The following is a 27,779-nucleotide window of genomic DNA, read 5'->3' on the forward strand; positions in this document are numbered from 1 at the left end:
CAGCGTGGCGATGGAGGCGGCGCGCTGCGCTGGCGCAGACTCGCGCAGGGAGGAAGCCGCGCCGTCGGGTCCGGCCGCCGGGATATGCTGCTGCGGCCGCTGCGGAGCTGGGCAGCCCGGGCGCTGCGGCGCGAGGGGCCTGGGAGCCTCGCCCCGGGCCAGGGGACGTGGGGGGCGCAGCACCGAGCCTGGCTTCGCGGTAACGCGTCTCTCTGTTCCATCTTTGGCGGCCCGCCTCTGGCGCTCCGTGGCCGCGGGTTTCACTCCCCGACCTCCATTCCGCCTGAACCCGAAGCTACTCCTAGGCGCTGGGATTTTGTCCCGGCGGCTGCCGGATGGTGGAGGGGCGAGGACAGTCATCGCCAGCGGGCCGCGAGCGGGTGGGGCCGTGGAGATCCCTCTAGAGAGGAGTAAGACCCTCCCACCCCTGTTCGCGGGGGCTGCTCCTGTCCCGGGCGCGTTCCAGGTCCGCTTCTCGTGGCCTTGGGGGAGACAGAGGCCCGGAGATGCAGCTAACCAGTCCCCAGCGCGGGGTGGGTGCTTTAGTCCTCGAAGCCTTCCTGCTCCCACTGGGAGTGGAGACTTCCCAGTTGAGAAACGGGAACCGCCAGCAGAATAGCTACGTTACAGGTTCTTTGGCCTCGGGCTCAGGTGGCACCCACCTGTGTGGTGGGTGGGCCGAAACCCATGCCCGCTGCCCCCAGTGGAGGGCCCCCTTGCTGCCCTCATCTGTGAGGATCATAATATGAAATGTGTGGAAAATGGAAAGTGTAATACACCAAGTGAAAAAAAGCCGAGCACAGGTGGGCCCCAGAGGTGCCAGCTGGACCCAGGCAGCAGCTGCACAGTGTCATGTGGAGGTAGACAGCAGTGGCGGGTCTGCCTCCACCCACCCGCGGAGGGGCTCCCTTGTCATTGGAAGACATTTTTAGGCCAGGGAGTAAGTGTAAACATTACTGTTTTTGTGGTGGTTTCCAAAATTAAGAGAAAGAGTGAATTACTTAAAACTGACCTTAAAATTTGATTTTGTTTCTTTTGTAGATAAAGATAGAGAAAACAAAAAAGAGAAAAAATCAGTGGTAAGTCTTTTATACGCACTCCCCAGTGTAGTGTGTGTGTATAATAAAGTGGGAAGATTATATATTCTGAGAGAGAAGGGGAGAGCTGAGGGCATTGAAGGAATGTGTGCACATAGTAAAAGACAAAAATATGAGGATCTCCAGGGATGAGGAAGTCTTGTCTCCACCGCTGGACCTCAGACCCCCTGCCCAGAGGCCGCCTGTTCGCAGGTGCTGGTATGTCCTTATCAAGAGTCTGCACAGTTGGGAGCATACATGTATTCAAAGCCTTTAGGTGGGTTTGGACTGTCAGCTTGATGAATTATTACAAAAGGATTTGAAAAATGCTCCTCTGTGTGGGGAAAGTTGGTTTTGCCCTGGGTTAATGGGTGGCTGCCTGGCTTTGAGACAAGGTCTGCTCGCTGCCGCCCCCTGCCGTCCAGTGTTGAGACTAGTGGGTGGGTGGGGGTATCAGAGAGAATCCATGGGAGTCCACAGACAGGGCTTCAGCCGCTGTAGTGACTTTGAGATGCCAGCTGTGGAGTGGGCCTGGGGCTGGTGTGAGGTTGAAGGTTAAAGAGGGCCAAACTAGACATGTTCATGGGGATGCTGGAGGCGTTAGCTGGCTGGGGTGGGGAACAACATTTTGGTCACCGTCAGTCCAGAGGCTCAGTTCCTTGAGGAAGCTCGAAGTTGGTAGCTTCTGTGGCTCGGAAGGGAGTGGTTTGTTGGCTGGTGACAGGAATACCTTGGCTGAGATCTGCAGAGGGCAGAAAGGGTGGGCAAGCCCTTGGGGTATTTGGAGGAGATGGAGAGGGCCTGGGAAGGAGTCAAGTCAAACAGAGAGCATTGGTGATTGAAACACTTGAGCTTTATGGAAGTGTGTTGAAATGAGAGGTGGAGTGGGTTCTAAAGGTGGGTACTGCAGAAGAAGGGGTATTATTGCACTGGCTGGGAATTGATGCACTGCTGTGCTAATTATCAAGCTAGCACTTATGTGAGCCAGGCCTGTCCTGGGTGCTTTCAGACACATAGTAGGTCCATCAGAAGTGGTATGGAGTGTGCACTTAGGCCCAAGGCTACTCTTAAGCATTCAAATCTAATGAGTTCTTGGGGACCAAATAGCCCCTGTTATTAGTGAGTCCCTATTCTAATGGGAGAGAGGGCAATAAATAGGACCATGGTGGACCCAGAACAGCAGTGAATCTGGGGGCTGTTGAGTAGAGGACAGGGCCTCCAGAGGACAGTGACTAAGGGGAGCCTTGGGGAGCTTTGAAGCCTCCTGGGAGATGAAGGAAAAGGGGAGGCAGGAGTGTTGGAGCAGAGGGAGTGCAAATGTGGGTCAGAAAGAGGAGAACCTGCAGGCCTGAGGATTGGGCCGGTCCCCAGAGAGCTGGTGAGGAGGGGCTGGAGATAGTTCCGGAATCCTAGAGCCACTGAAAGACTTGACTGGATGTGATCTGGTTTGCCTCTCGGGAAGAGATGGTGGTGGACTGTGGGTGGGGTTGAGGGGCACTGGTGGGCCAGACTGGAAGGCACAGAGGCCATTGGGGAGGCTGCTCCAGCCACATGGGGGTAGAGGCCTTAACTGGGGACCAGGAGGACAAGCCAGGTTCTGCAGATGAGTGGGAAGTAGGGCCTGGAGCAGTTGCTGAGTTGCTGGGTGAGGGCCAGAGACACCGGGGTGTTGAGGGGTGAATGGTGCAACCTTCCCTGAGGACTGGAACAGGAAGAGGAGCCGTATATGGGGGTTGGGAGGTGACAAATTGAGGTACCCAGAGGACGACACACAAGACAGGATGGTTAGGGAATGTCTGTGCGGAGGGAAGTCAGTCACCACCGTGGAATAGGTACAGGAACTTCTAGAAGAAGGTCTTATCTAAACAACGTTTTCCTAAAGTGAACAGGAAGGAGACAAAGTCTATGCAGAACAGTGTTAGGTTGAGCTCTTCTTCATTTTTGAGGAAGACAAAAAGTTGTTTCCTTTAAAGAGCAGCAACCTAACATCAAATCCTTTAGGGCCCTGATAGGATCTGCCTTTTGTGCACTCTGTTAGGCTCATTTTGTGGTTTTGCATCCTAAGGGAGTGAACTGGTGGGGACCCGGAATTGGAGGGGGGGGCCTAGCATCTGTCGGAAGTGTGATGGTCTGGTCTCCTGGATACATGTTAGGATCAAGACAGGAGGAAACCTTCACAGCTGATGGGCAGAGTTTCTAGTGGGGGCAGCAAAGTGAGATGGCCCCAGAGTGTGGGTTCAAACTGTCCTCTCTCCTTTTTTCCCCTCCTATAAGCCTCCTTTTTCTCTTCTGTGAAAGTGTTGTGACCCCCTGCTTAGCTGGCAAAGTTGAGTATGGTACTGGTACACGTTACCCATCTCATGGCCTGGCCCTTAGCAAGGTACTCAAGCAAGACCTCTCCTGCCGGATACTTTCTAGTCCATGTTTTCCTCTGTAAAGCAGTGAGTGGGGTACTACAGAACATACACATGTTTCCCAGCCTCAAATCCGTTGGGCTCTGGTTAAGGAGGCAGAACACTTGGGCCTAAAATCTAATAGTGTGAGGAGTGGAGCTAGGGAGGGGGAGAGCTGGGTGGGCAGTGAGTCCAGGAGCCGACATAAGGGAGGGTCTGTCCTGGAGGTTGGTGGGCCAGTGGCCATTAGTGGTGGGCCTGGAGCTGAGGGTCGGTTTGTTACTGCTCATGGCGGGACCTGGAAATGTGTGCACATTGAAGTCTTGGACTGAATCATTTATGCTGTTCACCTGAGCCTTTCCCTAAAAATTCTTCCCTGATACTCCCCTGGGTGCACGATTTTTGGTTCCAATGTGCATTTGTCTTTTGTTAGATCTGCGTTGAGGGCAACATTGCAAGCGGGAAGACGACATGCCTGGAGTTCTTCTCCAACACAGCGGACATGGAGGTATGGCCTCCATACTGGGTTCGAGAGAACCCATAAAATAAATCCCATAAAAGCTATGGGATTTGGGGCACCTGGGTGGCTCAGTGGGTTAAAGCCTCTGCCTTCAGCTCAGATCATGATCCCAGGCTCCTGGAATCGAGCCCCGCATCGGGCTCTGCTCCGTGGAGAGCCTGCTTCCTCCTGTCTCTCTGCCTGCCTCTCTGCCTACTTGTCATCTCTGTCTATCAAATGAATAAATAAAACCTTTTTAAAAAAAAAAAAGCTATGGGATTTATTTCCCATAGAAATAAAATGCGAGTCACATGTGTAATGTGATATTTCTAACAGTTTTGCTAAAACAAAACAAAACAAAAAACAAAAGAAACCCCGAAAAGAATATTTAATTTGACGTAATATAGTCTAAATGTTATCATGTCAACATCTAATCCATATAAATACCATCAATGAGCTATTTTGCATTCTGTTTTTCACACTGAGTCTTCGAAATCTGGAGTGTAGTTCATACATATGGTATATCTCAATTTGGAACAGTCACATTTGAAGTTTGTAAGAGCCACATGTGGCTCATGGCCACCGTGTTGGGCAGTGCAGGTGTAGACTCCCCTGTGGTCTGGTTAAGAGGGGTCCACGGACTGTTGAGAGTGGCTGGAATATGATAGTGTTACGTCTGAGATACCCGTGTCCACACAGGGGGACATTACTGGGGGTAGCCCATTAACATAATCTCTCATTTATTTTCAGCCCAGTCACTCAGAATAACCCCACAGATACTTGAGGACGGCCTCTACACTAAGACCCTGACTCTTCTTCCTTGAAGAGTTCAGTGGTGTAATTTTTTCTGTTTCTGTCTCTTTTTTGTTAACTCTAGTTTCTACAGTTTTCATGCATTTAGAGGTTTTTTCTTTCATTCTTTCCCTTCCTGCTTTTTACTTCTACTAAAAATATGTATGGCTTGAGGTGTGCCTGGGTGACACTGTCTGTTAAGCATCCGACTGTCAATTTCAGCTCAGGTCCTGATCTCATGGTCATGGGATTGAGCCCCAAGTTGGCTCCTTGCTCAGCTCAGAGTCTGCTTGTCCCTCTCTCTCTGCTTCTCCTTTCTCTATCTCTCAAATAAATAAATAAAATCTTTAAAAAAAAATATGTATATATATACATATATATATATATGGTTTGATAAAAAGAATAAATTTTCTGGGGCACCTGGGTGGCTAGGTGGGTTAAAGCCTCTGCCTTCGGCTTGGGTCATGATCCCAGGGTCCTGGGATGGAGACCTGCATCTCTGCTGAGCAGAGAGCCTGCTTCTTCCTCTCTCTCTGCCTGCCTCTGTGCCTACTTGTGATCTCTCTCTGCCAAATAAATAAATAAAATCTTTAAAAAAGAAAAAAAGAATAAATTTTCTGTAGCCATAGTTTTGCTTGTACAGAAAAGAGTTCGCAGGCCTAAGACTGCTGTCCTCAGAGTGGCCCGTGTGCCAGATTGGCCCTTGTTTAGCATGTGGAAACTTAGATTTGGGGAGAGTTTTACCATTTCCTAACTCAGAGAAATGGCTCTCTGTGCCTGAACTGTTTGTGCAAACAATACAGTTTATTCTGGATGTCTGCTTTCTTTCTGGAGGCTGGAGTTTTTCTGTGTGCAGGCCAGAGACGGCCTACATGCCCAAACTCTGATAAAAAGCCCAAACTGCGGGGCTCAGGCCAGCTTCCCTGGTAGACGCCACCTCACACGTGTTGTTCCGGCTTGCTGCCGGGGGAATTCAGTGCTTCTGGTGTGACTCCCCCAGAAGAGGCTCCTTGGAACCTTGTGCCTGGTCTCCCCCAGACTTTGCTCTGTGCCCCTTTTCTTTTTTTTAATATTTTATTTATTCATTGGATAGATAGAGATCACAAGTAGGCAGAGAAGCAGGCAGAGAGAGGAGGAAGCAGGCTCCCTGCTGAGCAGAGAGCCCAATGTGGGACTCGATCCCAGGACCCTGGGATCATGACCTGAGCTGAAGGCAGAGGCTTTAACCCACTGAGCCACCCAGGTGCCCCATGTGCCCCCTTTTCTTTGTCAATTTTGTTTTGTATCCTCTCCCTGTAACAAGTCGTAGCTGCGGATATCACTATAGGCTGTGTCCTGGGCGTCCTCCTGTTGAGTCATCACACTGGGAGGAGGCTCAGGGCTCCTGACATGCCTGTCCTGAGCGGTGGCACTCTGCACGGCACTTAGGGAGCACTTAAGTTCTCGGGTAAGACCTCAGACCTGGCGAAGAGCAATGGAAATAGTAACAGTGTTGAGAGTAAGCACCTGGGGAGGCTCCCACTGTACGCCAGGCACGGTGTTGAGGCTTCATTCTTTGTCTCACTGATTTTGTCCTTCTAAGGGTCCTCTCTGTGAGTAGGTATGATTACTGCCTGGGCTGCAGAGCAGGAAGCGGACTCTGTGAGGTTATGGAATGGCTCTGGGTGGGGCCGCGAGGCTGGTGTGTGGTGGCGCCTGATCCTAGCCCCTGTCACTGCCTGGGTGACCGCACCCTTGTTTGGTTCTGTAATTCTGAGGCCTTTGCTGCCCGTGGGAGGGCCTTACTTGGCCTTTGGATCTTACTTAGCTCAGTGCCCTCGGACTTCCTCTCCAGGGAGGTTATCCTTGTTGGTGGAGAGTCTTCTGATCTCTCTGTATCCTTGTTTTGTACTACTTCTCGGGGTTTGAACATATGTGATTTCTGTGATGATCTGATTAGGGTCTGCTTCTCCCAGAAAGGTTTTTTGTTTTTTGTTTTTTTTCTTTTTAAGATTTCCTTATTTGTTTTAGAGAGAGAGTTGGAGAGAGCGTGGGCAGGCACGTGAGTAGTGGGAGGGGCAGGGGGAGAGAGCGCGAGAGAGTGAGCACGGAGAGAGTGAGTCTTGAGTAGACTCCCTGCTGAGCACACAGCCCCATGGGGGGCTTGATCCCAGGACCCTGAGATCATGATCTGAGCCTAAACCAAGAGTCAGATGCTCATCGGACTGAGCCGCCCACGTGCCCCAAGTTCAAAGTTCTGTAAAAGCAGGGACCGAGGTGGTGTTGCTCTTGCCTAGCATGGTACCTGGTACAGCGAGTTGTCAGTAAGTGTGGCCTGATCATGCCTTGGCCGGGGCACAGGGCAGGGCCGCCTGAGACCAGCCTCCAGTGGCGGCCTGAGTAGAGCAGCACATGCCACTCGGGATAGGAATAGAGTGCGGAAGACCCAGAAAGAGGGCATTTGGGAGGGTCGGGGCAGAAGTCACAGAGGAAGGAATACTGGAGCTGGAGTTTGAAGGATGTGTAGGAGTTTTCTGTGTCATGGAAGTTGATGTGAAATCAGGTCACATGGGCATACTGGGCAGAAGGAAGAGCATGAGCAAAGGCACAGAGGTGTGGGAGGTGGGGGGAGGTTACTCATCATGGCTCCCACGCATTGGTTTCCTCTGGTCTTCTGTGACCTATAGACCCTGCTCACATGTACTCTCAGGTCCCCCGATGGATCCAGGCCCCAGGTACTTTTAAAATTTTGGCCCCAATAGCCCCATTTAAATCCTTTCAGCACATACCTGTACCCCAGAGAGGGTCTGGCACGGTTTAGGAAGTGAACTAATGCAGTGTGACTCTTAGCTGTCAGCATGCCCAATGCAGAGAACAGAGGGAAAAGTGGAGGGGGAGCAAATTGACTGAGGTCGCAGGAGAGGCGCCAAGCAGGGAAGCTGGCCCGAAGCTTCCCTCTTGCCTTCTCTCCCCTGTCTGCCCAGCTGGACTTGGGGACAGTCAGGGCTGCGGTGGAACACATGGAGGAGAGGGTGAGAGAGATGCCTTGTCCTCAGGGAGCTCCCGAGGGAGCTGGAAAGGTGGCCTGTGTGCAGACTTGCATGCAGGGACAGACACCATTCCAAGGTCACTTTGGGAAAGCATGTGAGAAAGCCATGTCCGGGTGGAGTCGTGGGTTCCCGGAGAGGGTTGCCCAGCTTTCAGTCACCCTGGGGGCCTGTATTCCGAGGAACGGCAGACCGCTGATGTTTCCTTTTTATGCAGGTGTTACCGGAACCGGTGCCCAAGTGGAGAAATGTCCGTGGTCATAATCCTCTGGTGAGTGTGCTGTCTCCCGTGTGAGCTGCCAGCTTCCGCCTCAGTGCTGGGGCCTGAGCCTGCCCCCTCCCTGCACAGGCCTTTTCCAGGCTCTTCCCTGGGCTGGAGGAGAAGAGGGAGGAGAAAATGGAAAACGGCCATGAGTACGAGTATGTCCTGACATCAACAGTCTCTGAGGCCTGGCTGGGTGTTCGCAGGTCATGGGGGTCCCCTGTCAGCTGTCCCAAACTATCCCAAGTGGTCTGTCTTGGCTGTTTCTTGCTGCTCATTCTTCCCCTACCCTTTCCTAGAAGAAACTCATTAGGAGCGAGGTCTCCCCAGGCCTAACGCCTAGGACCTCTGTCTGTAAGTAACCAGGTTCCTTGGTAAGCCTCTGATTTGGGTTTGCACTTGGCAATGTCCAAGGACTGTCCAAGGACTGAATCTGGCTCACCCTGAGGCTACCTGTCTGCTTTCCCAGGTGTGGACCTAGCAGCAGGGACTGTGGTATGCTTGTGTCCCTTCCCCTGTCTGTGCCAGGCGGAAGGCTCTGCTCTGGCTGCTTCCAAGAGATGAGTGGGGGTTTGAGTCCGGTAAGAGGGAGCTGAAGAAAGGGATATTGCTTTTGGGCTCTTGCCCCGTGATGGACAGATGCTTAGTTTTAGTTTTTATGCAAGGGAATTGCAGCTCAAATAAGCTGTCAAAGGTCTTACTGCCGGCGAATGACAGACCTCAGTCTGACTAGAGGAATAGGGGAGCTGGTGCTGTCTCTTTGTTTCCAGCAATGCTACTGACATCTTGTGTGGTTCTGTAGCCTGTGAGTTCCACTAGTGGCAAGGACTGTGTCTAATTTGGCTGACTGTTGTTTGTTAGGACATAGTGGCCTGCCCTTAGTGGGTTCTTATTCATTCCTTCTCCCAGAACTTACTGCATGCCGACCACGTGCCAGACTCTGTCCTAGGCACTTGGCAGAGAGCAACTCAAAGCTCCTGTTCCCTTGGCCTTCATAGTCCTGTGTGGGGAGGCAGAAGGCAATTTGGTGTATGATTTGGTGGGTGGTGTTAGGAGCTATGAAAACATCTAAAGCAAGCAAAAGGATTTTATTTCATAGGGCAAAGACTGTTAGAGTCTTTGAATAAAGAATCCCAGAGACATGAACAGTTTCATCTCTGTGCATGTGGGAGAAGAGGGAATGCCAGTCATTCTCATTTGGGCATTAACAAAGAAGCCTCAGAAACACTCATATTCTCTGGGAACCAGGGCTGGATTATTAGGTTAGACAGGTCACAGATGTGTGTTAGGGCTCAGAGGTGACATCTTACAGGACGCAGTCCCAGTCTCAGGAGTCTGTGTCTCTGTGGTACAAGGAACATTTCCAGTGACAGTATCATAACATGAAATATGTAATAGAATTAGATATTTTGAAACACGTTTCCACTCTGGACAGAAGGGCAAGATTGATAGTTTTGTGGAAAGTCTCATTTCATCACTTTGTCTGAATCGGCTCTCCGATGCTGGAAGGTGTCTGTTTGCGCAGCCTTCCGACAGGGAGGGTTTCTCCTAACTTGTCTCAGATTTTCTTTCACCTGTAGGTAGGAATCTGCAGTTTCTTAGGCGAGCACTGGAACTTCATTTGTTAGCACCAAGAGTCAAAAACAAAAGCGAAAATGTGGAAAAGAGCAGAATTTCAGATTATTAGCAAGAGGAATGTGGAACATGGACTGTTGTATATGTACGGGCAAGAGAGAATGCTGGGCATGGGGCTGCTCTTTTGGCTAGGATAGTTGGGGAAAGCATTTCTGCTCAGGTGTCATTGGAGCACAGACTTAAACATATGGAGGGAGGGAGCAGTGCAGATATCTGGAGCAAGAGTGTTCCATTAGGCGCAGCAAATGCAAAGGCCCTGAGGCGGGATTGTGTTTGGCTGTTTGGAGGAACACTCAGGAGGCTCCTGTGGTTGGAAGCACATTGAGTCAGAGGGAGGATGGTATGGGACAAGAGAAGATGGAAGTGATTTCCTAGGGCCCTGTGGGCCTTGGTAACGGCTTTGGATTTCATTCTGGATGCAGTAGGAAGCACTGGAAGGTTCTGAGTAGAGGAGTGACAAGAGCTGACAAGGAGTGACAAGAGCTGAGGTTTAGCAGGTGCACGTGGACCACTGGGTGGAGAAGGGAATGCAGGGGGCTCCACAAACACTTGTTAAATGACTGAGTGAGTGTTCCCTGGGGACTTTTTATAGGCTTCTGTCACAGCTGTTACTTGGTTGTCCTGTCCCTGCTCCAGTGCCTCTCCACTCTGTCCACTCTGTCCTCAGGGCCCCGACACCACGTTGGGTTCATTCCTGGCCCCACCGCAGTCCCATGTGGGTTTCACGAGAACCCCTCGGTGACGGAAGAGACCAGAGTGCTACAGCTAGAGCTCTTTGAGGTAAAATGCTGCCTTCTCCCTCGTGCAGGGGCTGATGTACCGCGATGCCTGTCGATGGGGCCTCACGCTGCAGACGTACGTGCAGCTCACCATGCTGGACCACCACACTCGTCCTCAGGTACATTTCCGATGCTCAGCTTCAGCCTTCTCAGAGTATTCTTCACGTGGGGGGGTGTAGGGTTTCCAGGAAGGGAAACCCCACAAGGAAGCTGCTCAGGACCTGGAGCGCTGCTCAACCGTCTCTGTGTCTGGGGCCAAGTTTTCCTGTCCCTGCAGCTCTCCCAGGTCCAGCCTCTGGTGCCCCTACCCAGCAACCTCAGGTAGCCACAGAGTTGCTTGGGAGGCCACAGTGAGCCCTAGTCTTCATGACCTGACCGCTTCTGGGCTCAACATTATTTACCTCAGTTCTTCGAGTGTGCCTGGAGCTGGAGCAGCAGAAGCACTGGGAACTTGTTAGAAAGGCACATTTTCAGGCCCCATTCCAGACGTGCTAAACCAGACATTCTGGAGCTGGGGCCTAGCAATCTGTTTTATCAAGCTCCCCAGGTGACTTCAGTGCATGCTTTGTTTGCACGTTTGAGAACCACTGATCTAACCTTCACAAGATCTGACTCTTGGTTCTGATTGTTGGGAGAAAGAATCTGACTGGCTCAGCTTGGGTCCTCTGTCTCGCCCTGGGCCAGCTGGGTGTTGAGAGAGAGCACGGGGCACACACAGGCTGCTTAGACCTCTTCCCTCGGGCCTCTGAATAGGGGTGGACTCTCTTAGAAACCAGGCTGCTGAGGAGAGCCTGATTGGCACCTGTGGTTCAAAATTGAAAGCACCCCTTGAAAGGTGAGCTTTGGGAGCTCTCCATGAGGGAGACGGGAGATCCCTACAGCCAGTGATATGGCCACAGCCCTCTGCTGGATGGTGCAATCCAGGGCTGGGCTGTTGTCCCTGTAACTATCATTCTACAAACCTGTGTCTTTTAAAAATGGAAAGATGGAAGCAGAACCTTATGCATTTCTGTCTCCCCAAGTATCTGTCTAAATGATACAGATCAGAGCATCTGAGGTTGGCACTTTCTTTTCCCCTTTGCCCACTTCCCCTGAGCAGGACTGGATTGCAAATCTAAATGGTATCTTATAGATCTGAATATAAGGGGAGATGCGTGTGTTTCTCTGTTTAAGGAGATCTACCATGAAAGACACAGAGAGAGGAAGAGAGGAAGAGGAAACAGAGGAAGAGAGACAAGGAAAGCGGAGTGGAAGGAGAGAGGTTGAATGGGGGGCTCGCAGCAGATGGGCAGCAGAGAGTCCTAAGTAAGGAGAGGATGAAAAAAATAGGAAGGAAGATGGACGGACAGATAAACGCAGGGAAGGAGAGTCAGGAGATTCCTGGGTTATGGCCTCAAAGGTGTCTGTGATTGGCTGGTCCAGGTGCCATGCATGCTGTGGGCCAGGCTGAGAGAGAGCAGGGTGTGCCCATTTGGGCACAGTCCTCCCAGTTTCCAAAGGGCTGCAGCAGTCCCCAGCCAGCCCTGTGAGGAGGCACCAAGGTCTCCCATCTCTGCAGGATTCCAGAAAGCCAGGCTCTCAGTCGCTGAGGGCAGAGTCCCCGAATGTCAGCTGGGGGTGCAGCTGCACCCCAGCCCTCTCGGGGCTCTGCCTCCGGCATACAGAGCCCTCTGCTCGAGCAAGTGCGCATTATTGAGCTCCATAGTCACTACACTTTTCACTTGACAACCCTCCGCTGGACAGCACTTGGCAGTTTTTCTAGCACTTCCCCCAATCGATAATCCAGGGGAGCCTTGCCTCTCCTGTGGAAGAGGCTGCTGCTGACAAGCTGTCAGTCCCTGCTTTGCTGCACTGGCCACGGAGCTTCGGGGTGTAGCGAGGGTCCCCAACGGAGCGCGGATCGCTGCTGAGCCCCATGTCAGCCCCACACTGTTGCTCTGGTCACTGCCTCCCTCTCCCACAGCTTCTCTGTTCTTGTTTGGTATAGACCGTAGGCAGGGGGAGCAACAGGCGTTGTTCAAGCCTTCCTGACCTGAGTCAGTGAATCACTTTGTTTTCTTTTAGACATCACGGGTACGGTTGATGGAGCGGTCGATTCACAGCGCAAGATATGTTTTTGTAGAAAACCTATATAGAAGGTACCGTAGTTTGCACAATTGATAATTTGTGAAACCATTTATTTTGTAGAAATGAAATTGGAAACTGTTTATTACGGGACAGCGCTTGAATGCCTACAGTGTGGTATTGCTTAGCCCCTGCCACAGTAATGTGCTCTCACAATCAGCCACAGATCCTTGGGCCGGACAGTTTGCTTGCAGTGATTGCTCAGTCGGAGAGGGTGGTCGACCTTGATGGCTGGGCTCCGTGCTGTGTCTCAGATGGCTCTGGCAAGGGTGACTGGGGTGACTCATCTCTCTCCTCTTGCCTCTAATCCTCCTCTGGGACCAGCAAGCTAGCCTGGACAATCGTCCTGGTGACGGCAGAGAACAGGGGCACCAGCAGGAATGCACCAGTGCTATTGAGGCTGTGTTTCACATTTGCTAACATCCATCGGCCAAAGCAGGCCCGCCCCCACCGCCACCCCCAAGCTGTCCCCAGGCCAAGAGGCTGGGAGGGCCCACGTGGGTCACACGGTGAAGTGGGAGGGTGTGGGGCCAGCTGAAGACCCAGAGCCACAGGGCATTCAGTCGAGAACATTTTGCTCAGTGTTTGTTACAGATTCACTCCAAACTGTCTTCTGCCTTCATGGGAGTGAACTCTGTCATGTAGACATAGTTAGGGGCCTGCTGGTATCCCACCGTGCTGAGGCCTCAGAGGCTTGGGATCCTCCTGATTTCTGTGCTCAGTGGACTGCTGATTCCAGCGGAGGCGGGCTGCCGGCTGCCGTCTGAAGCGTGGGCTCCTTCCACGCCCCTCCCTCCCCAGTAGCTGAGTGCCTGGTCACCCTCGCCTTGCCAGCCCCCGCCTTGTTGCGTCTTCCCGCCCTGAGCTCGCTGACCAAGAGGTCCTGATGTCAGATTCGTCCTGCCATCTGCCTGCCGCTCTCCACATGCCGGCTCCCCGCTCCCTCTTCTGCCGCTGTCCTCAGTGTCACCTCTCCTGGCCCCCAGCCACCCTGTCCAGGTTGTCGGCGCTTTCTCACTTTTAATTACTTCTTCCTGTTGCCTGTCTTTATAGTATTAAAACAACTTTTACGTAGGTTACACCATATGGAATTAGGAATATCTGACCAGTTTTGACCTACACGAATGGCAGTAGCACGTGGTCCAACTTCATCCATGTTTCCATGTTTATTTGTTCAGTTGTCTATTGTGTGTCGTCCCCATCCCCTGCCCCCTGGCTGGTTCATAAGCTCCTTGGGGACAGGAGGACTGGCCATGGGTAAGCCAGTCCTAGCAACTTGCCTAGCACGGACCAGCCCAGGGCTGGCACCCGGGGCGTATTGTTAGCTGTTCCTGGCCGATGCGACTCGGGGCTGCTCTTGGGTCTCCAGCCGGACGGGATCCTCAGGCTCTGGCCCCAGCTGCGTCACACCCCTTCCTACCGAAAAGGCTTCTCCCATTGGTCCTGAGCTGCCATGGGTCATGCCCGTCGGCCTGTGTGGCCCCAAAATGAGAGCCTCTGCTCCCATCTGTTCTGAGCATTAGACTGATGCCATGGGGTCAGGACAGCAGCCGGGGCGAGTCCTGACTGTAGCTTTGTCCTCCGACCTTCCAGCAGGGGTGGGCCTGGTGCTAGAGCCCTGTCCTCCCTGCACTGTCTGGGATTTCAGTGGGGCCAAGGTGCCCACTGCAGGCTTACCCAGCCCTTCACTCTCCTTTGATCCCTGCTCATCAGTGCCTCCCCTGGAGGGAGGGGCAGGCAGAGGAGGGGAGAGAAAGAACAAAGGAGCCCCACCAGTGTTTGTTTATTGCTCTGATGAAAATGTAGCCCAACACGTGGACCCTGGGCAGCAGGGTGGGACTTCCTGTGCTCTTCCCCTAGCGAGGCAGGCTCTCCTATAACTGCTAACACCTTGGCCAGTTCTCTGTGGCAGCCAGTGGCTCCTTTCGAAGAGGGTAACCTGGAACGCCCAGGGGAGAGAGTGAGGTGCAGGGTTCGAGGAACCTGGGTCCCCTCCTGGCTCTGGAATTTGCTGTTTTTATGAGCATGGCTAGATTCCTAAAGCTTCCCCAGCCCTTCCGATCTCTAATTCCTGTCGTCTGTCTTTGGAGAGCCTATGGGGCAGTTGCCTAGTGTAAGTTTTATGCCCCTTATGCAGGTCCTTGCCTTCCCTGCTCTTAACAAAATTAACCAGTAAAACCCCTCCCCCCCACCCAACATCCCCAGTCCCCTGCCTGTAGGCTGCCCCACACCTGGTGGATTTCCCGAGTCATTAGTCCCTGTTTTCCCAGGAGGCAGTTTTAGCTGATGTCTGTGGGCTTTGGGTACTCATGCCTGTAGCCCTTCATTCCAGCACTTCTGATTGCCGGTTCTGATTTCCTGATCTCTGTGGCTGTGGTTGAGGTCATAGGTCCAGAAAACATGGCTCTTGCCCTGTGAGTAGTGTAGGAAAAGACTATAGCTTTTAATTTTTTTGAGCTCTTTTCCTGCCCTGTTAACTTCATATTTATGCCTCACCCTAGCCCTCCAGAATGCCTGGCATCTGTGGTTAGGATTTCAGCACAATAGTGAACCACATGAGAAATTTGTCCTGTGTCCCTCTTCCTTTTCTTGGCATCTGATTGGTTCAAGTTCCTACAGCCTTGGGAGAGCATGGATTCCCCTAAAGACCTCTTTGGAGCCTAAAGATGGGTGGCTAATATCACTTGAAGCAGCCCAGAGGCTGTTGGTTGGTGTGTGACCTTGGGCACTCCAGGGGCTGCTGGGGGCACCGTGGCAGCCTGGGGCAGTGGTAGCAGGGTGGGGGTGAGGCCATCTGCCACTTTCGGTTTCAGGGGGATGGGAGAAGGCGGTGCTCCTCCAGCCCTTTCACTGAAGTCCTCCAGAAACTGAGGACCGCTCACACAGGTGGCAGCTTCTCCACGGCCCTCCCAGCCTATGGAGCCCAAAGAAGCCTGCTAGCAAACCGGAAGTTACTTTGAAGTCTCCTCTTTTGTCTTAGAAATTCACATGGGCTTTGTATTCTGTTCTGTAATGTGTTCTTCTGTTTGTTTCTGTAGGAAACACCATGCTTACAAGGTGGCTTGGAGTATCCCCTTCCTCGGCCACATGTCCCAGAGTTCCCAAATTTGGGAGGCTGAGAGGACTCCCGGGGGAGGGGTCCTGAGAAGACCCTTCCTCTTGTGGCCTACCCCAGGTTGTCTGTGCTCCCTGGAAATGAGGGCATTTGCTCAGGTGGTTGAGGGCCAGGCCAGGAGCCACATTTATTGCTGGTTCTTCACACTCCTCTCCTTTGAACCCTCAAGGCAGGCCTGATTTATAGGTTCTGTTGACCCTTTTGGCGGAGCAGACACTGAGATGGGCTCAGAAGGTCAGTGCTCCTTCCTGACCCGGCGGGCGGCTGGGCAGGGGGAGCTGCCCTGTGCCTTGCCGTGTGGGGCAGCAGGAATGAGGGAGTGGTGAGAGACCTCTGGGTTTCTCTCCTGAAGGCCAGAGGCTTCAGACTGGTGGGGACTCCCAGGGCGCCGACCTGGGGGAGCTAGGCCTCTGTCCCTTTCTACCCAGGCATGACTGTGGGCTTCTCCCACAGATCACCGTACATCTTGTTAACATACACATGCTGCTCTGCGGAGTCCAGGGTGGGGTCTGAGAGCCTGCATTTCTAACTTAAGAGCCCTGGGAGAATCCTGCAGGTTGGGGAGCACACTTGGCAGAATAAGGCCTCAGAATAAGCCAGCCACCAGCTGCAAGGAGCTCTCTGCTGTGAGGCCGGCCCCTTTTCCCTGAGAGTTTTGTTCCTGTGGCTTCCTTGGGGTCAGGGGAGAAAGAGCCCAGTCCTGCGGGCTTTCTTGGGGGCGGGCGGCCCATGGCGATGAAAGTTCTGCAGTGCGGGGCTTCCTGTTTCCTGCTCTGCCCACTGTTTGTTCCCTTCTCATTTGTTTCTTAGGGTTTTGGTTGTTGGGGGTTTTGTTGTGTTTGCTTTAAGGGTCTGCAGGTTTACTCCTGCGCTGGAAGAGGTGCAGCCGTAGACCAGAGGTTTTCTGTGTGGAGGCAAGTACCGTGCTTGTAGCCAGAGCTACAGGTAGGGATGAGTGCAGGGTAGCGTGGGATGTGGGCTTTCCTCGCCGTCAGTCTTCTTACAACACCAGCTTTCCTCAGTGCTGTGGGTCAGCCCCCACAAAGTGTTGTCGACAAGGTAGGTGTTTTGAGAGGTTTCTGCTCCCCCCAAATACAGATGACTGTCCTTTTGAGCCTAAACCAAATGTAGGCTAGGACTGAGTTTGGCTGGATCCTTGGCCCAGACGAAAAGGAAGATGTTTTGGTTCCCACCTGTGGGGAGCTCAGCTGGGCACTGGGAGCCCCAGGATGGCATGTGTGGCACGTCAGCTCCTGTCTGGCCTGTCTCCCCCGACCCTCACGTGCTCAAGGAGAAAGCTTCCTACCATGCTGTGATGGCGACAGCCCTTTCCCAGGGTGGGGAGCCTGTTGCTGCCGCCCTTCCGTGTTGGGGTTGTTCCTTTTCTCTTTCTCAAAAACCGTTCAGAAACATTCCAACCTTGCCTTGGAATCTGGGGGCATGGTGGAAGGTTCCAGCAGGCCACATCCCGGTGTTCTGCATCCCTTGAAGCAAAATTTCTTGCCTTTTGGGCCGCCTAGGGAGAGACCTACCTCTTCTGGACCCCCCACTGCAGCGAGTTCTGGGCGAACGGAATGTAAGTGCACTTTGGCTGGCCAGGGGTGAGAGCAGTGTGGTAATTGCTGAAGAGGAAGATTCCAGTTACATTGTCTCCTTAACAACTGGCACTTGTGAGGCGTGGGCGCTGTGCTGAAAGGAAAAGCTGAAGGTGGCCAGAAAGCCCTGCAGGCAATTATGTGGCCCAAGCCCTTGGGGGCTGAGTGATTGAATGCGGAGGTTTTATAAGATTGCTGGTCGCCTTGTTCTAAGAACAGAAGTGGGGGAACTGAGTGGGACCCAGCTGGGAGAAACAGCTGACTCACCTGGGGATGGTGAACATTGATTAAGACCCTGCATTTGGAACAATAGGCAGGTTGTCCTACCTCCCTAGCTGGCCTAGGGGCTCGGACTCCTCCCCTGCTCTGGTCCAGACCGGTGACTTGGGCCTGGGTCATGACCTTGATGAAAGCTCTGCCTTTCTTCCAGCTGAGGCCAAAGAGGCACTAGAAAATCCAGAACAGCCCCCACTCCATGGACAGACCAGGGAGGGCGAGTGACATCATGGAGATATGGGTTTGGGGGCCACAGAGAGCCAGGCTTAAATTCCTGCATTCCTGCTCAGACTGAGTTGGGCTTCACTGCTCTGGGCCTCAGTTTTCCTCATCTGTAAATCAGGACTAAAAGTGTCCCCACAAGGTCTTGTAAAAACAAAACAAAACAAAATAATGTAAGCAGGGTGGCTGGCATTGGAGTGTGAAGTTTCTGTTCTGACCTGTGCTGTGCAAACTGGGGAGTCTATGGGCTGCAGGGGGTAGGTCACAGCAGACCGTGCCAAGTATAACAGCCAGCAGGATTCGTGTGGGCCCAGGACCTCAGTTTTGCCACCCCTAAGGAAGGGGAAGGCACCGTGAAACCTCAGTGCACGCAGGCTGCTGTTGGTAGGTCACGTGGTTAGATTTTCTGTAGAGCCGTGCTGCCCCCGGCAGGGGCTTGCTGGTGGTGCTGGGCGCCCCATGCTGGAGGCAGACGCAGGAGGAGCCAGGCAGGGTTTCCAGGAGGAAAACTGCAGCCGTGGATGAAATGGCACTGCTGCCTGGTGTCTCTGTCCTGCACACCAGGCCTGGGGTTCCTCACTCAGTCAATGACGGTCTGTGGTTGATACCCGCCCCACCCATGGTGCTCCCAGCAGCCTCCAGAGGGTTTCCTGGAGCTTTGCCTGCTGACCTTGCCCTCAGGGAGGCTGCCCCAGAGCACTACCCCCATAGAGAACCTCTCCAGGAGAGTCTTGGAAAGGGAAGTCCCACTTCCTCTGTCTGCTCTCAGCCCCATTGGGCAGGCGAGAATTCTACCACTGAACCACCCATGCTCTCAGCCCCATTGGGGAAGCCTCCAGTTTGGCCTGGGCTGGGCTGGGCTGGGGCGGCCCCTGAGCCACCCAGGATGTGTCCTGAGAGCACCTGGAGCTGATTGTCCAGGGAGCAGCAGCGCTCAGGCTGCAGAGACCCCCACACGTGTGAGTCCTGTCCCTACGTGTTCGTGTCCTTCTGTGTACATGTGCCACTCTTTTCTGGAGTGTTGGTTTAGGTTCTGATAGAACGCTCAAGTGTTCTGTGTTGTGACTCAGCAGTGGCTGCTCCGGGATCCGGCAGTATCTGCCTTGACCCTTGTGGACACGAGTGGTGTTATCCAGGGCAAAGTCTGATGCCTGACTGTCCGACATCCTTGACTTGTGAGATTGCCGCCCTGGACAGCTCTGTGCGCTGCCGACCGGCCCACAGCCCTGTGTTGCTAGTCTGTTCTGTCTGTGTGTTTGGTGCTGGAGGAGGGAGGGGCTGATGAGCAGCTTCCATTTTGGAAATCCTCACTCCCTCCCAGTCAGTTTTGTTCTGGAGAACAAAACTTAGTTTTCCAGAGAAGGGAAGCCTGTAAAGAGAGAATGGTTTGGTTTCTTGACATCAGATACTCTCAGCTGCAGCTAACCATAACCCAACTCAGAGTCTCCTGAGCAACGAGGTTGTCACTGGGTGTCTTAATGGAAGGCTTTAGAGGTGGTTTTATTCGGTGGCTCTGGCCCTGTTTTCCTATTCTAGTCTTGTTTGTGTCCTCAGTATGATTTCCTCATGGAGACAAAATGGCTGTAGTAGAAACAGGCTTCTCATCTGCTGGCCAGAAGGTAGGTATCTTGCCAGTGACTTTTCTCTAAGTATGAGGAAGCATGGTTTCCATCAGCCCCTGCAGACCTCCGTCATGTCTCACTGGTCCAGGCTGGGCCCCTGTGGGCAAGGGATGCCTTGTCCTGATTGGCTTAGCTTGGTGAGAAGTGAGTATTTCCCTTCAACCAACTGGGCCTCCTCTGGGTAGGGAGGCCTGGGCTTGGGGTGGGGTCAGGTTTCCCTGGAACACTCAGGCCTGTGGGAAGACCCTGAATAAATAATGGGCTACTCTTAAGGAAATAAGAGGAAAGAACTAGGGTCTGGGTAGCCACCTGTCCTCACACCATACTAGCCTGTGGTCTTAAAGCCCTTCCCTCTAGTTCCTGGATTTCACTGGCTCTGGTCCCCTCTGCAGTGTTGTGGCCCTTCCTCCCACTGCCTTCCCCCACTTTTTCAGGGAGCCCTCACGTGTCAGTCTGCTCCAGGGCCTGAAGGGCTCCCAGGCGCCAACAGCTGCCCCTCTGCCCCTGCTCTTCCCTCTTGGGCACTGTCTACCTTTCTGCTGTGCAGGCCGAGCACAGCCGGTCTCCCCTGTGGGCACCATGGCAGTCTCAAGGACTAGGGGCTGGTGTCCCTCTTCAGTCTGTGCCATGTTGTCATTCGGGCCCCCGACAGGGCTGCTGTGGCCTTGGTCTCCCAGAGAATCCCGTCTCCGAAAGTCCCAGCTTCTTGCCTTCCTCTGTGCCCATCGCTGCACCCCTCCGCCCTGCAGCTGGCAGTCTGTGCACAGAGCCCCGTGGGGGGCCGGCTCCAGACCGCCCTTCCAGTGGGCTCTTCTCCTACCCCCAGCATTCATCAGCAACCAAGCCCCCCCCCCCCACCATGTACTCTGGGCCCAGGCACAGCTCCTGTCCTGTAGCCAGGCCTGCCAAACCCTGTTCTGAGTGGATCCAAGATGGTATCCAAGATGGGTGGCGTGTTAAAAGAGAGAATTCCCGGGCGCCTGGGTGGCTCAGTGGGTTAAGCCGCTGCCTTCGGCTCAGGTCATGATCTCAGGGTCCTGGGATCGAGTCCCGCATTGGGCTCTGCTCAGCAGGGGGCCTGCTTCCCTCTCTCTCTCTCTGCCTGCCTCTCCACCTACTTGTGATCTCTCTCTGTCAAATAAATAAATAAAATCTTAAAAAAAAAAAAAAAAGAGAGAGAGAGAGAATTCCCCTCCTGGGCGGCAGAGGGTCACCTAGCCTTTGGCAGGTGTGTGTCCTCCGGTTGCCTGTCCTCTGGCTCTTCCCTTCTGAGACGGGGAGACGCACAGGACCTGGGAACAGACGCCCGGCCTCTTACACTCTTGGTTTCTTGTCTTGATTTCTTCCTTCCTTTTTCAGTTAACATTTTAATTAAACATGTAGTTACTTCCCTTCTTCCCAAACCTTGATCTGGGAATTGCTATGTTGCTGATTTTAGAACCTACGGGAAAGTAGAAAGAAAACATTCAAGTCTCCTATAGACCTGCAGCTCAGAGAAAAGCACTGGATGCATTTTGTTGTCTTTCTTTTCCAGTCTTTTTTCAAGATGTGTGAACGGTTTCTCACGAAAATTGAGTTGGGTCCCACTACGCACAATTTTATGTCTCGCTATTCTCACTGAACGCTCAATCGTGAGTGTTTTCGCTATCATTACGAACTATTTCACTGCGGCATCGTTCAGTTCCTGCACGGTTTGCTGTTCTCTCGGCAGGCCAGCATTTCAGTTTTCATTATTTTTGGCGGTGCTGCCATGGGCATCCGTGATTATTTGCACAAAATAACTTTCTAGAGGTAAATTGGTTTTCTGCTCCACCTTCCAACCTCAGCGCTGTCCCTGTTCTCCAGGGATGGGCCTCAAAGCCCCTTTCTGTGCTTGGAGTTCAAGTCCCAGCGGAGCGTTTCCAACGACTACTTCCGTGGCACTTGCTGCCTCTGAGCGGAAACTGTCCCCTGGCGGCAGAGGGTCGTGCTGTGCCCTGGTGTCCTGGGCCGTGCTCTTTACACAGAAGCCACCCACGGATCCTTTTGAAGCATAAAGCCCTAATGCCTCTCGTTACAGCGGGAAGATGCCCGAAGTGGACTACGTGGTTCTGTCCGAATGGTTTGACTGGATCATGAGGAACATCGACGTGTCTGTCGATTTGATAGGTGAGAGGCCCCTCTCCCTGCCCAGGGCCCCAGGAAAGATGTGCTTGGTGGGACTGCCAGCCTGCAGGGACAGTGGGCAGGGCCCCACCACTGGTGATCCTTTCCTCTACATTAATTCTGCCTCCTCTCCAAGGGCAGGCAGGATCTGGGGGCTTTAAGTGCCTCATTGTCTTTATCCTGCAAGCTGCTCTCCCTGGGTCCATTGTGATTTGATGGGTTCTTTCAGTGTGTAAGAGAGGGAGGAGGGACAGAACCAGGACATTTCCCGAGGCCCACTGCGCCAGAACCCTGGGCGAAACTTTGTGCCCTTGCGGAACCTCGTTCAGCCTCCCAACAACCCCGTGGGACTGGTGACATGGCAAGAAAATAAAAGTGGGGATGAGGGTCCAGATGACTGAAGGCCACACCGGCGGTCAGTGGTCAGACTGGGAACCGGCTGTGGTCCATGTCTCCTGCTCCGAGCACCTGCAGATGATTCTCTCCACGCCTGAGGCCCAGGCCTTCCTTCCCCCTCACCCTGGCCTCCACTTGCAAGCCACAAACAGAGTAACTGGAGCCACATTCTGGATCTTTAAATCTCAGTGTACCTGCGGACCACTCCCGAGACCTGTTACCAGAGGCTGCAGCTGAGATGCAGGGAAGAGGAGACGGTCATTCCCCTGGTAAGGGCCCCCTGGAACCCACTCAAAGACCGGGAAGCCTCGTCCGTCCCAGCCTGGCCCCTCTCTCCATGAGATCCTTGTGCTGTCGCCGTGGAGAGAGAAGTGGGAGTTTAGCCCACTGCCTGGCAAACTCTGACTTCCGCTGTGGCCCGAGACCCTGTGTGAAGTCCAGAGTCGCCTGATTTCCTGGGGCCCTGAATGCGGTGGTTGCCACCCTCTCTGCCTGATTGTGTCCCTTCTCCCGCCCCCTGCAGGGCCCCCCCAGGGCGTGTCCTGTCCACCTCCTGAGGATTGCTTGCCGCTGTGCCCAGCTCAGGAGTCTCGCTAGAACACTCCCTCCTGCTCGCAGCTACACCCCCAGCGCTGAGTGCCGTGCTGGGCTCGGAGGCGGTCCTCTCAGGTCCCCGCCCAGAGCCTTGCCCTTCTGGGGTCTGGCTCAGGGCCATGGGGCCTCCTGTCAGGACCATCGTAATTGTGGGACTCTCTCCTCTTCCTGCTCCTTCATGCCCCACGTTCCCTTCGAAACTGGGCTTCGAGTTGCTGCTGGGGCAGTGTTCCCAGGACAGAACACCATTCCTGCAATTTCCCAGCCCCCAGCCCTTCGGTGTCTTGCTGCTGTCTGGAATAAAGGCCCCGATGTAGCATGTCACCCCACATTCTGCCAGATCGGCCTTGTCTCCCTCCACTCCCTGCCTTTCATGCTCTGGCCATAAACACCAGTCGTGGCTACACACGCACTCACACTCACCCTGCAGTTACACAAATGTGCCTTTGTGAGTGGTTTCTGTTGCCTTCCAAGTTCAGCTCAGATGTCACCTTCTCCAGGAAGCCTTCCCTGACCTTCCCTCCATTGTGCTCCCCTAACCTCTGGGCTTACGATGATCATGGCACTAAGGACAAGCATACTGAAACTGTTGGTTAAATATTTGTTCCCCATCCCTTAGCAAACTGAGCTTTTTAAGATTCGGTCTTATTCCCTGCATCCCCAGCAAGTTTTCTAGAGCTTGGCACCTAGGAGTTGCTCACTTAATACTGAGCTGAATGCCTCATGTGAATGCCATTGGGACAGAGGCTGGGCAGGCATTTCCTGGGACATCATGGGAGTCTGAAATCAGGATGGGCTGGTCTGCAGGTCCTGGAAGACCTGTCCGGCTCCCAAGGCCCACCCAGTCTTGTCTTACCCAAACACCAGTAAGGTTAATACCAGCATGAGGGCGTAGGAGGCCTATGCCCTTCTTCTAGGTAGCTCCTTTGAAATCTAGAAACATGAGTGATGGGAGGAAGGGCGCAGTGGGGGTAGGGCTGGGCCAGGCTGTGGTAGGGCACGGGCACTCTGTGTGGTGACCCAGATGTTCTGAAGAAATGGCATGTCTGGAGTCCCTCCTAACCATTATTAGCCGGGCCATTATCTCAGTGTTTCTGACAAAGCTTATAGGACACATCTGTCATTGTCAAAGGATAACTCGGGGGGTGGATGAAAAGGTGGCATTGCGGTTTCCCTGGGAGCTTCTGGGCTGGCAGTAAAATTGCTGCTTGGGAAGGTGGCCGTGGGTGGCCAGAGCACTGTGGCCTACGCATGAGGAAGTGTCTCTCCAGTTCTGCCCAATGCAGAGACACTGATGGCTTAGGGATGTGTCCGGGCCTTTCTCCCCGGGTTCCACCTTATGGGGCTTTCTGATACTGGTCTTCATGATCTAGAAGGCCCACAGGGCACAAGTTGTCTGCTGGGTGGAAGCAGCAGGAGTGGGCCTCCTAGGCCAGTGAAGGTCACAGTCTTCTTGGAAAGGACAGAGTGGATAGGGCGATTGAGAGGCTGCCTAGGGCTGGGACGCTCGGCCGTGGAGCAGCTGTGGACCCCACCACGAAGGAACGGGTGGCCCTGCTGATGGAGAAGTGGGTGTCAGAAGAGAGGCCAGGTGGATGGTGTGTGCGAGGCACCAGCGGCGTAGGGTAGCTCTGGAGGGAGGGAGTAGGCGGCTAGAGGGGTGCCTCTAACTGTCGCCGTGCCCCGCTGGCTGGTGGAGGGAGTGGCTGCATTTATGGCTCTCCTCCTGTGCAGGTTGGTGGTTGGACCCCTTTGTCCAAGTCAGTGCCCCGTGGCCATGAACACCCACGCCCCCGCCTGAGATCCTTGCTGGAGAGGTTTGCTCCCCTCCCTGTTCCCAATGGCCTGTGTGCATACGTGTGTCTCTGTGTTCTGTGTCTCCTGCAGGAATACCTGAACGCTATTCACCACCTCTATGAGGAGTGGCTCATCAAAGGGGCCCTTTTCCCTGTGGCAGCCCCTGTTCTGGTAAGTACCTCTGGCAGGGCTGAAGACTTTTCCAAGGAGGAGTGACCCAGGGAACGTCAGCCATTCTGCAGTCCAGGGAAGGGCCAGGTCCTTCAGAGCTGGTGGATTGAAAGGAAGGAAGCAGGGAGGGTAGATGGGGCCCTTTCTCTCTCCTGGTTCCCATTCTAGACCGAGTCTCCGGGTCTGTTCGACGGACCCAGGAGAAGGTGGCCTGTCCCTGTGTCATTACACCGGTGGCCACGGTAGCATCTCACTTATCCAGTGTCATTGGTAAAGGAGCGTTCCAGATGGCTGAAGCCTCTAGCCCTGGGTTTTGGCTTCAGCCCCTGGGGATGGTGGTCTCTCTGATGCAACCATCCCTTCTCCAGTGGCTGGCAACCACGGAGCCTCGTTGCCCCCTTCCTCGGTGACCCAGGGCATCTGAAGAAACACCGGTCGCTGTCCTGGTCTGTTACACAGTGGTGCCCTTAGGAGGCGCTGAGGTGTGTAGGACGGTTTGCCCTAGACCACTCTTGTCTTGGAGTTCCTGTGTTGGCTTCGTGTAGCAGCTTCTCCTGCCCACACTTGCCACTTCTAACTGTGTGCCGTTTCTGCCCTGCCTTTCCCTGCTTCCCTGTCCTGTCCTGTCCTCCCCGGATATGCTGCTGCTCAGTTTTTCAGGCAGGCAGATGGATCCGAGATGGTCGGGAACGTGCACGCAGGGTGGGATCCGAGGGAGGGCCGCGCGCAGTCTTCTGTGCGTAGCCTGAGGGACATCTGTGTAGGCTGCTCAGACACGTCTACTCTTCGTGGTGCTTCCAGGCTATGAGGTTGCTGGAAAGTGAGATGTTACTTTACTGGATTTTTAAGGAAATAAAATCTGTTTTCCCCCATCATAATTGGGTAACATAAAATGATGGGGGGAAAAATCATTCACGGGCAAGCTGCAGGGACAACCGTAGCAGATTCTTAAGTGGAAACATAGTTGAGAATGTGAATTAGCCTAGAACCTGGTGCTGTTCTGCTCTAACCCTCCTTTTTATCTGCCTGTGACCTTGGACTTCTCTGCCTCTCCTTGCCTCCTCCTGCCTGCCTCCATCTCTGTCCCTCTTCATCTGGGAAGGGAGGGTGATGTGGAGGTCAAGTGCAGCCCTGTGACCCATGTGTTTAATTTCCAGGTGATTGAGGCTGACCACGACATGCAGAAAATGTTAAAACTCTTTGAACAAAACCGGGACCGAATATTAACTCCAGAGACTCAGAAACATGGTTCATAGGATGGGAAAGATCATGCCAGAAAAATGCCTGCTGCTGCGAGGTTAGCTATTAGGAGCAATTTGGAAATACCCACTCTCGGGAGGGCTTGATATCTAGCCACGTTTGTTTTCCTGATGGTCTTTTCCTCTTTGTCACCGTCTTCCTCCTTGGTCTCTGGCCCTTGCGGGTAAATGACAAATGGGACCAATGGGTTTGTCATGCCCTTTGGTGTTTGCAGCCTTGCATTCCCACCTGCACCTGACCTGGTGGCTTCCCACTGCTGGGTCCCTGTGATTAAGGAAAGAGCCACCAGAAGTTATGCTGGGCTTAGGGTCTCTAACCCTTCCGACTACCCAGGAGGGCGAGGTAGTGGCCTCACATCCCAGAGAGAAAGCTGAAGCTCAGAGAGGCTAAGGGACTTCCCCTGGGTCCTACAGCCGGTGACAGTGGTGTTGGCACAAGTGAGATTGTGGTGACTCTAGAACATTCTCTCCCTCATCCTGAGAGCCTGTCTTCCTTTGCTAGAGATCTCACGTGTGTATGGGGAGAGCCAGCAGTGCGTGGAGCCAGTGTCATCATTTTCTCATTATCCGAGCAGTTCACAAGCACAGTCGATGTTCTTAGACTTCCACAAAATTGTGCCGTATTTGGCTTGAGCTCAGTGTTCAGTGGTTTCCCAGCAGGAGGCTGCCGTGATGTTCACCACCGCAGCATCTGGCCTTCCATGTCCTTAGGAGAATCACGCAGCGGGTCCTGACTGGTGCTCGGTCTCCTTGGTGATGAAGGCCTTGCCAGAGCTGCTGCCAGTTCTCAGTCAGGGAAATGGCTTTGGTGCCTGGGTGGTTTGCCCAGGGCCAAGCTGGGGCGAGGGGCCACCAGCCCTGGCTTCTGAGGCCTCCTTACTCTACTGGCCTCGTGTGAAGAGCTTTGCCCTTGGAATTACTGAGAGTCTGTGGCCCGGGAGAGAGACACATGTGGCCTTAAGTATTTTTAAAATGTTTTTCTATCCAAGAGACACTTTGGACCATAGAGCATGAAATCATCTTTATTGGTTCAGAAAATATCTTAGTTTCACTCAGCTGCAACAATGCATCAAAGCCGCAGCTATCTCTTGAGTCAAGTGGAAAGAGAAAGAAAGAACATTCTTTTAAGAGGGCAGTCTGGACTGGAAGATCAGGGCTGGCAAGCAGAGGCTTTTAGAGCACGGGTGCTCCTGATATTTTGGAGGTGGGCCGAAAGAGCTTCAAGAAGACTGGTTGTAGACATGGGGAAGGGTCAGTCGTGACTTTGGGGAAACAGGCCTCAGCCTCTCCTCACAGTGGTTGGCATCAACGAAGGTTGGAAGCCTCGTTCTGGCCTCTGCGTGCAGTTCTCTGACTCGGTGTGGGTGACTGGAGCCCTGGTAGTCCGGTCCCAGAGGGAGGCAAGCGCTGTGACTCCTGGGCCGGTTCTTGGGCTCTGTGGGCAGGATGAGGGGCAGCAGCCCCGCAGGGACGTGTCTCCGCCCAAGTGTCAGGGATTGACCAGAAGTCTGGGGTCAGGAAGCAGGAGCCTGTGCTGCCAGGTGTCGTGACGAGCCCCGGCCGTCTTCGGGAATTTTTAAGTGAACAGTCCAGGATTTGCCCCACAGCTGAATTTGAGCATCTCTTTGGGGGGAAATGTGATTTAAACAAAAGTAAAGTCTTGCCCTGTGGTAGCCAATAAATCCTTCACCTAAAACCTGCCGTGAGTCTTAGCATGCTGCCCCGGCCAGGGATTTGAGCTCTGAGCAGCAGTAGGATAATGTTTTCATTTGTTTAAGACTCATCTTTCCTGGGACGTCTGGGTGGCTCAGTTGGTTAAGCAGCTGCCTTCGGCTCAGGTCATGATCCCAGCGTCCTGGGATCGAGTCCCACATCGGGCTCCTTGCTCAGCAGGGAGACTGCTTCTTTCTCTGCCTCTGCCTGCCATTCTGTCTGCCTATGCTTGTTCTCTCCCCCGCCCTCTCTCTGATAAATAAATAAAATCTTAAAAAAAAAAAAAAA

General features: G+C 53.5%; 1 protein-coding gene across 3 annotated transcripts; it reads left to right on the forward strand.

Moving 5' to 3' along the window:
- Positions 1-27,779, forward strand: TK2 (thymidine kinase 2). 3 transcript variants are annotated; one of them, XR_014305845.1, is made up of 11 exons: positions 10-199; positions 1,042-1,079; positions 3,903-3,977; positions 8,004-8,057; positions 10,492-10,581; positions 12,527-12,600; positions 21,476-21,564; positions 22,147-22,226; positions 24,439-24,519; positions 24,888-25,001; positions 25,677-27,779. XR_014305845.1 is itself a non-coding variant. In XM_082711990.1 (10 exons), the coding sequence occupies exons 1-10, from the start codon at positions 85-87 to the stop codon at positions 25,773-25,775; spliced, it is 795 nt and encodes a 264-aa protein (XP_082568116.1). In that variant the 5' UTR covers positions 1-84; the 3' UTR covers positions 25,776-27,779. The 3 variants fall into 3 exon arrangements, 2 of the variants coding, with proteins under 2 accessions (XP_082568116.1, XP_082568117.1); XM_082711990.1 differs by lacking the exon at positions 24,888-25,001 and having other exon boundaries at positions 1-199; XM_082711991.1 differs by lacking the exons at positions 3,903-3,977; positions 24,888-25,001 and having other exon boundaries at positions 3-199.

The sequence above is a fragment of the Mustela nivalis genome (assembly GCF_964662115.1).
Source record: "Mustela nivalis genome assembly, chromosome: 18".
In the NCBI taxonomy this organism is placed as follows: Eukaryota; Metazoa; Chordata; class Mammalia; order Carnivora; family Mustelidae; genus Mustela; species Mustela nivalis.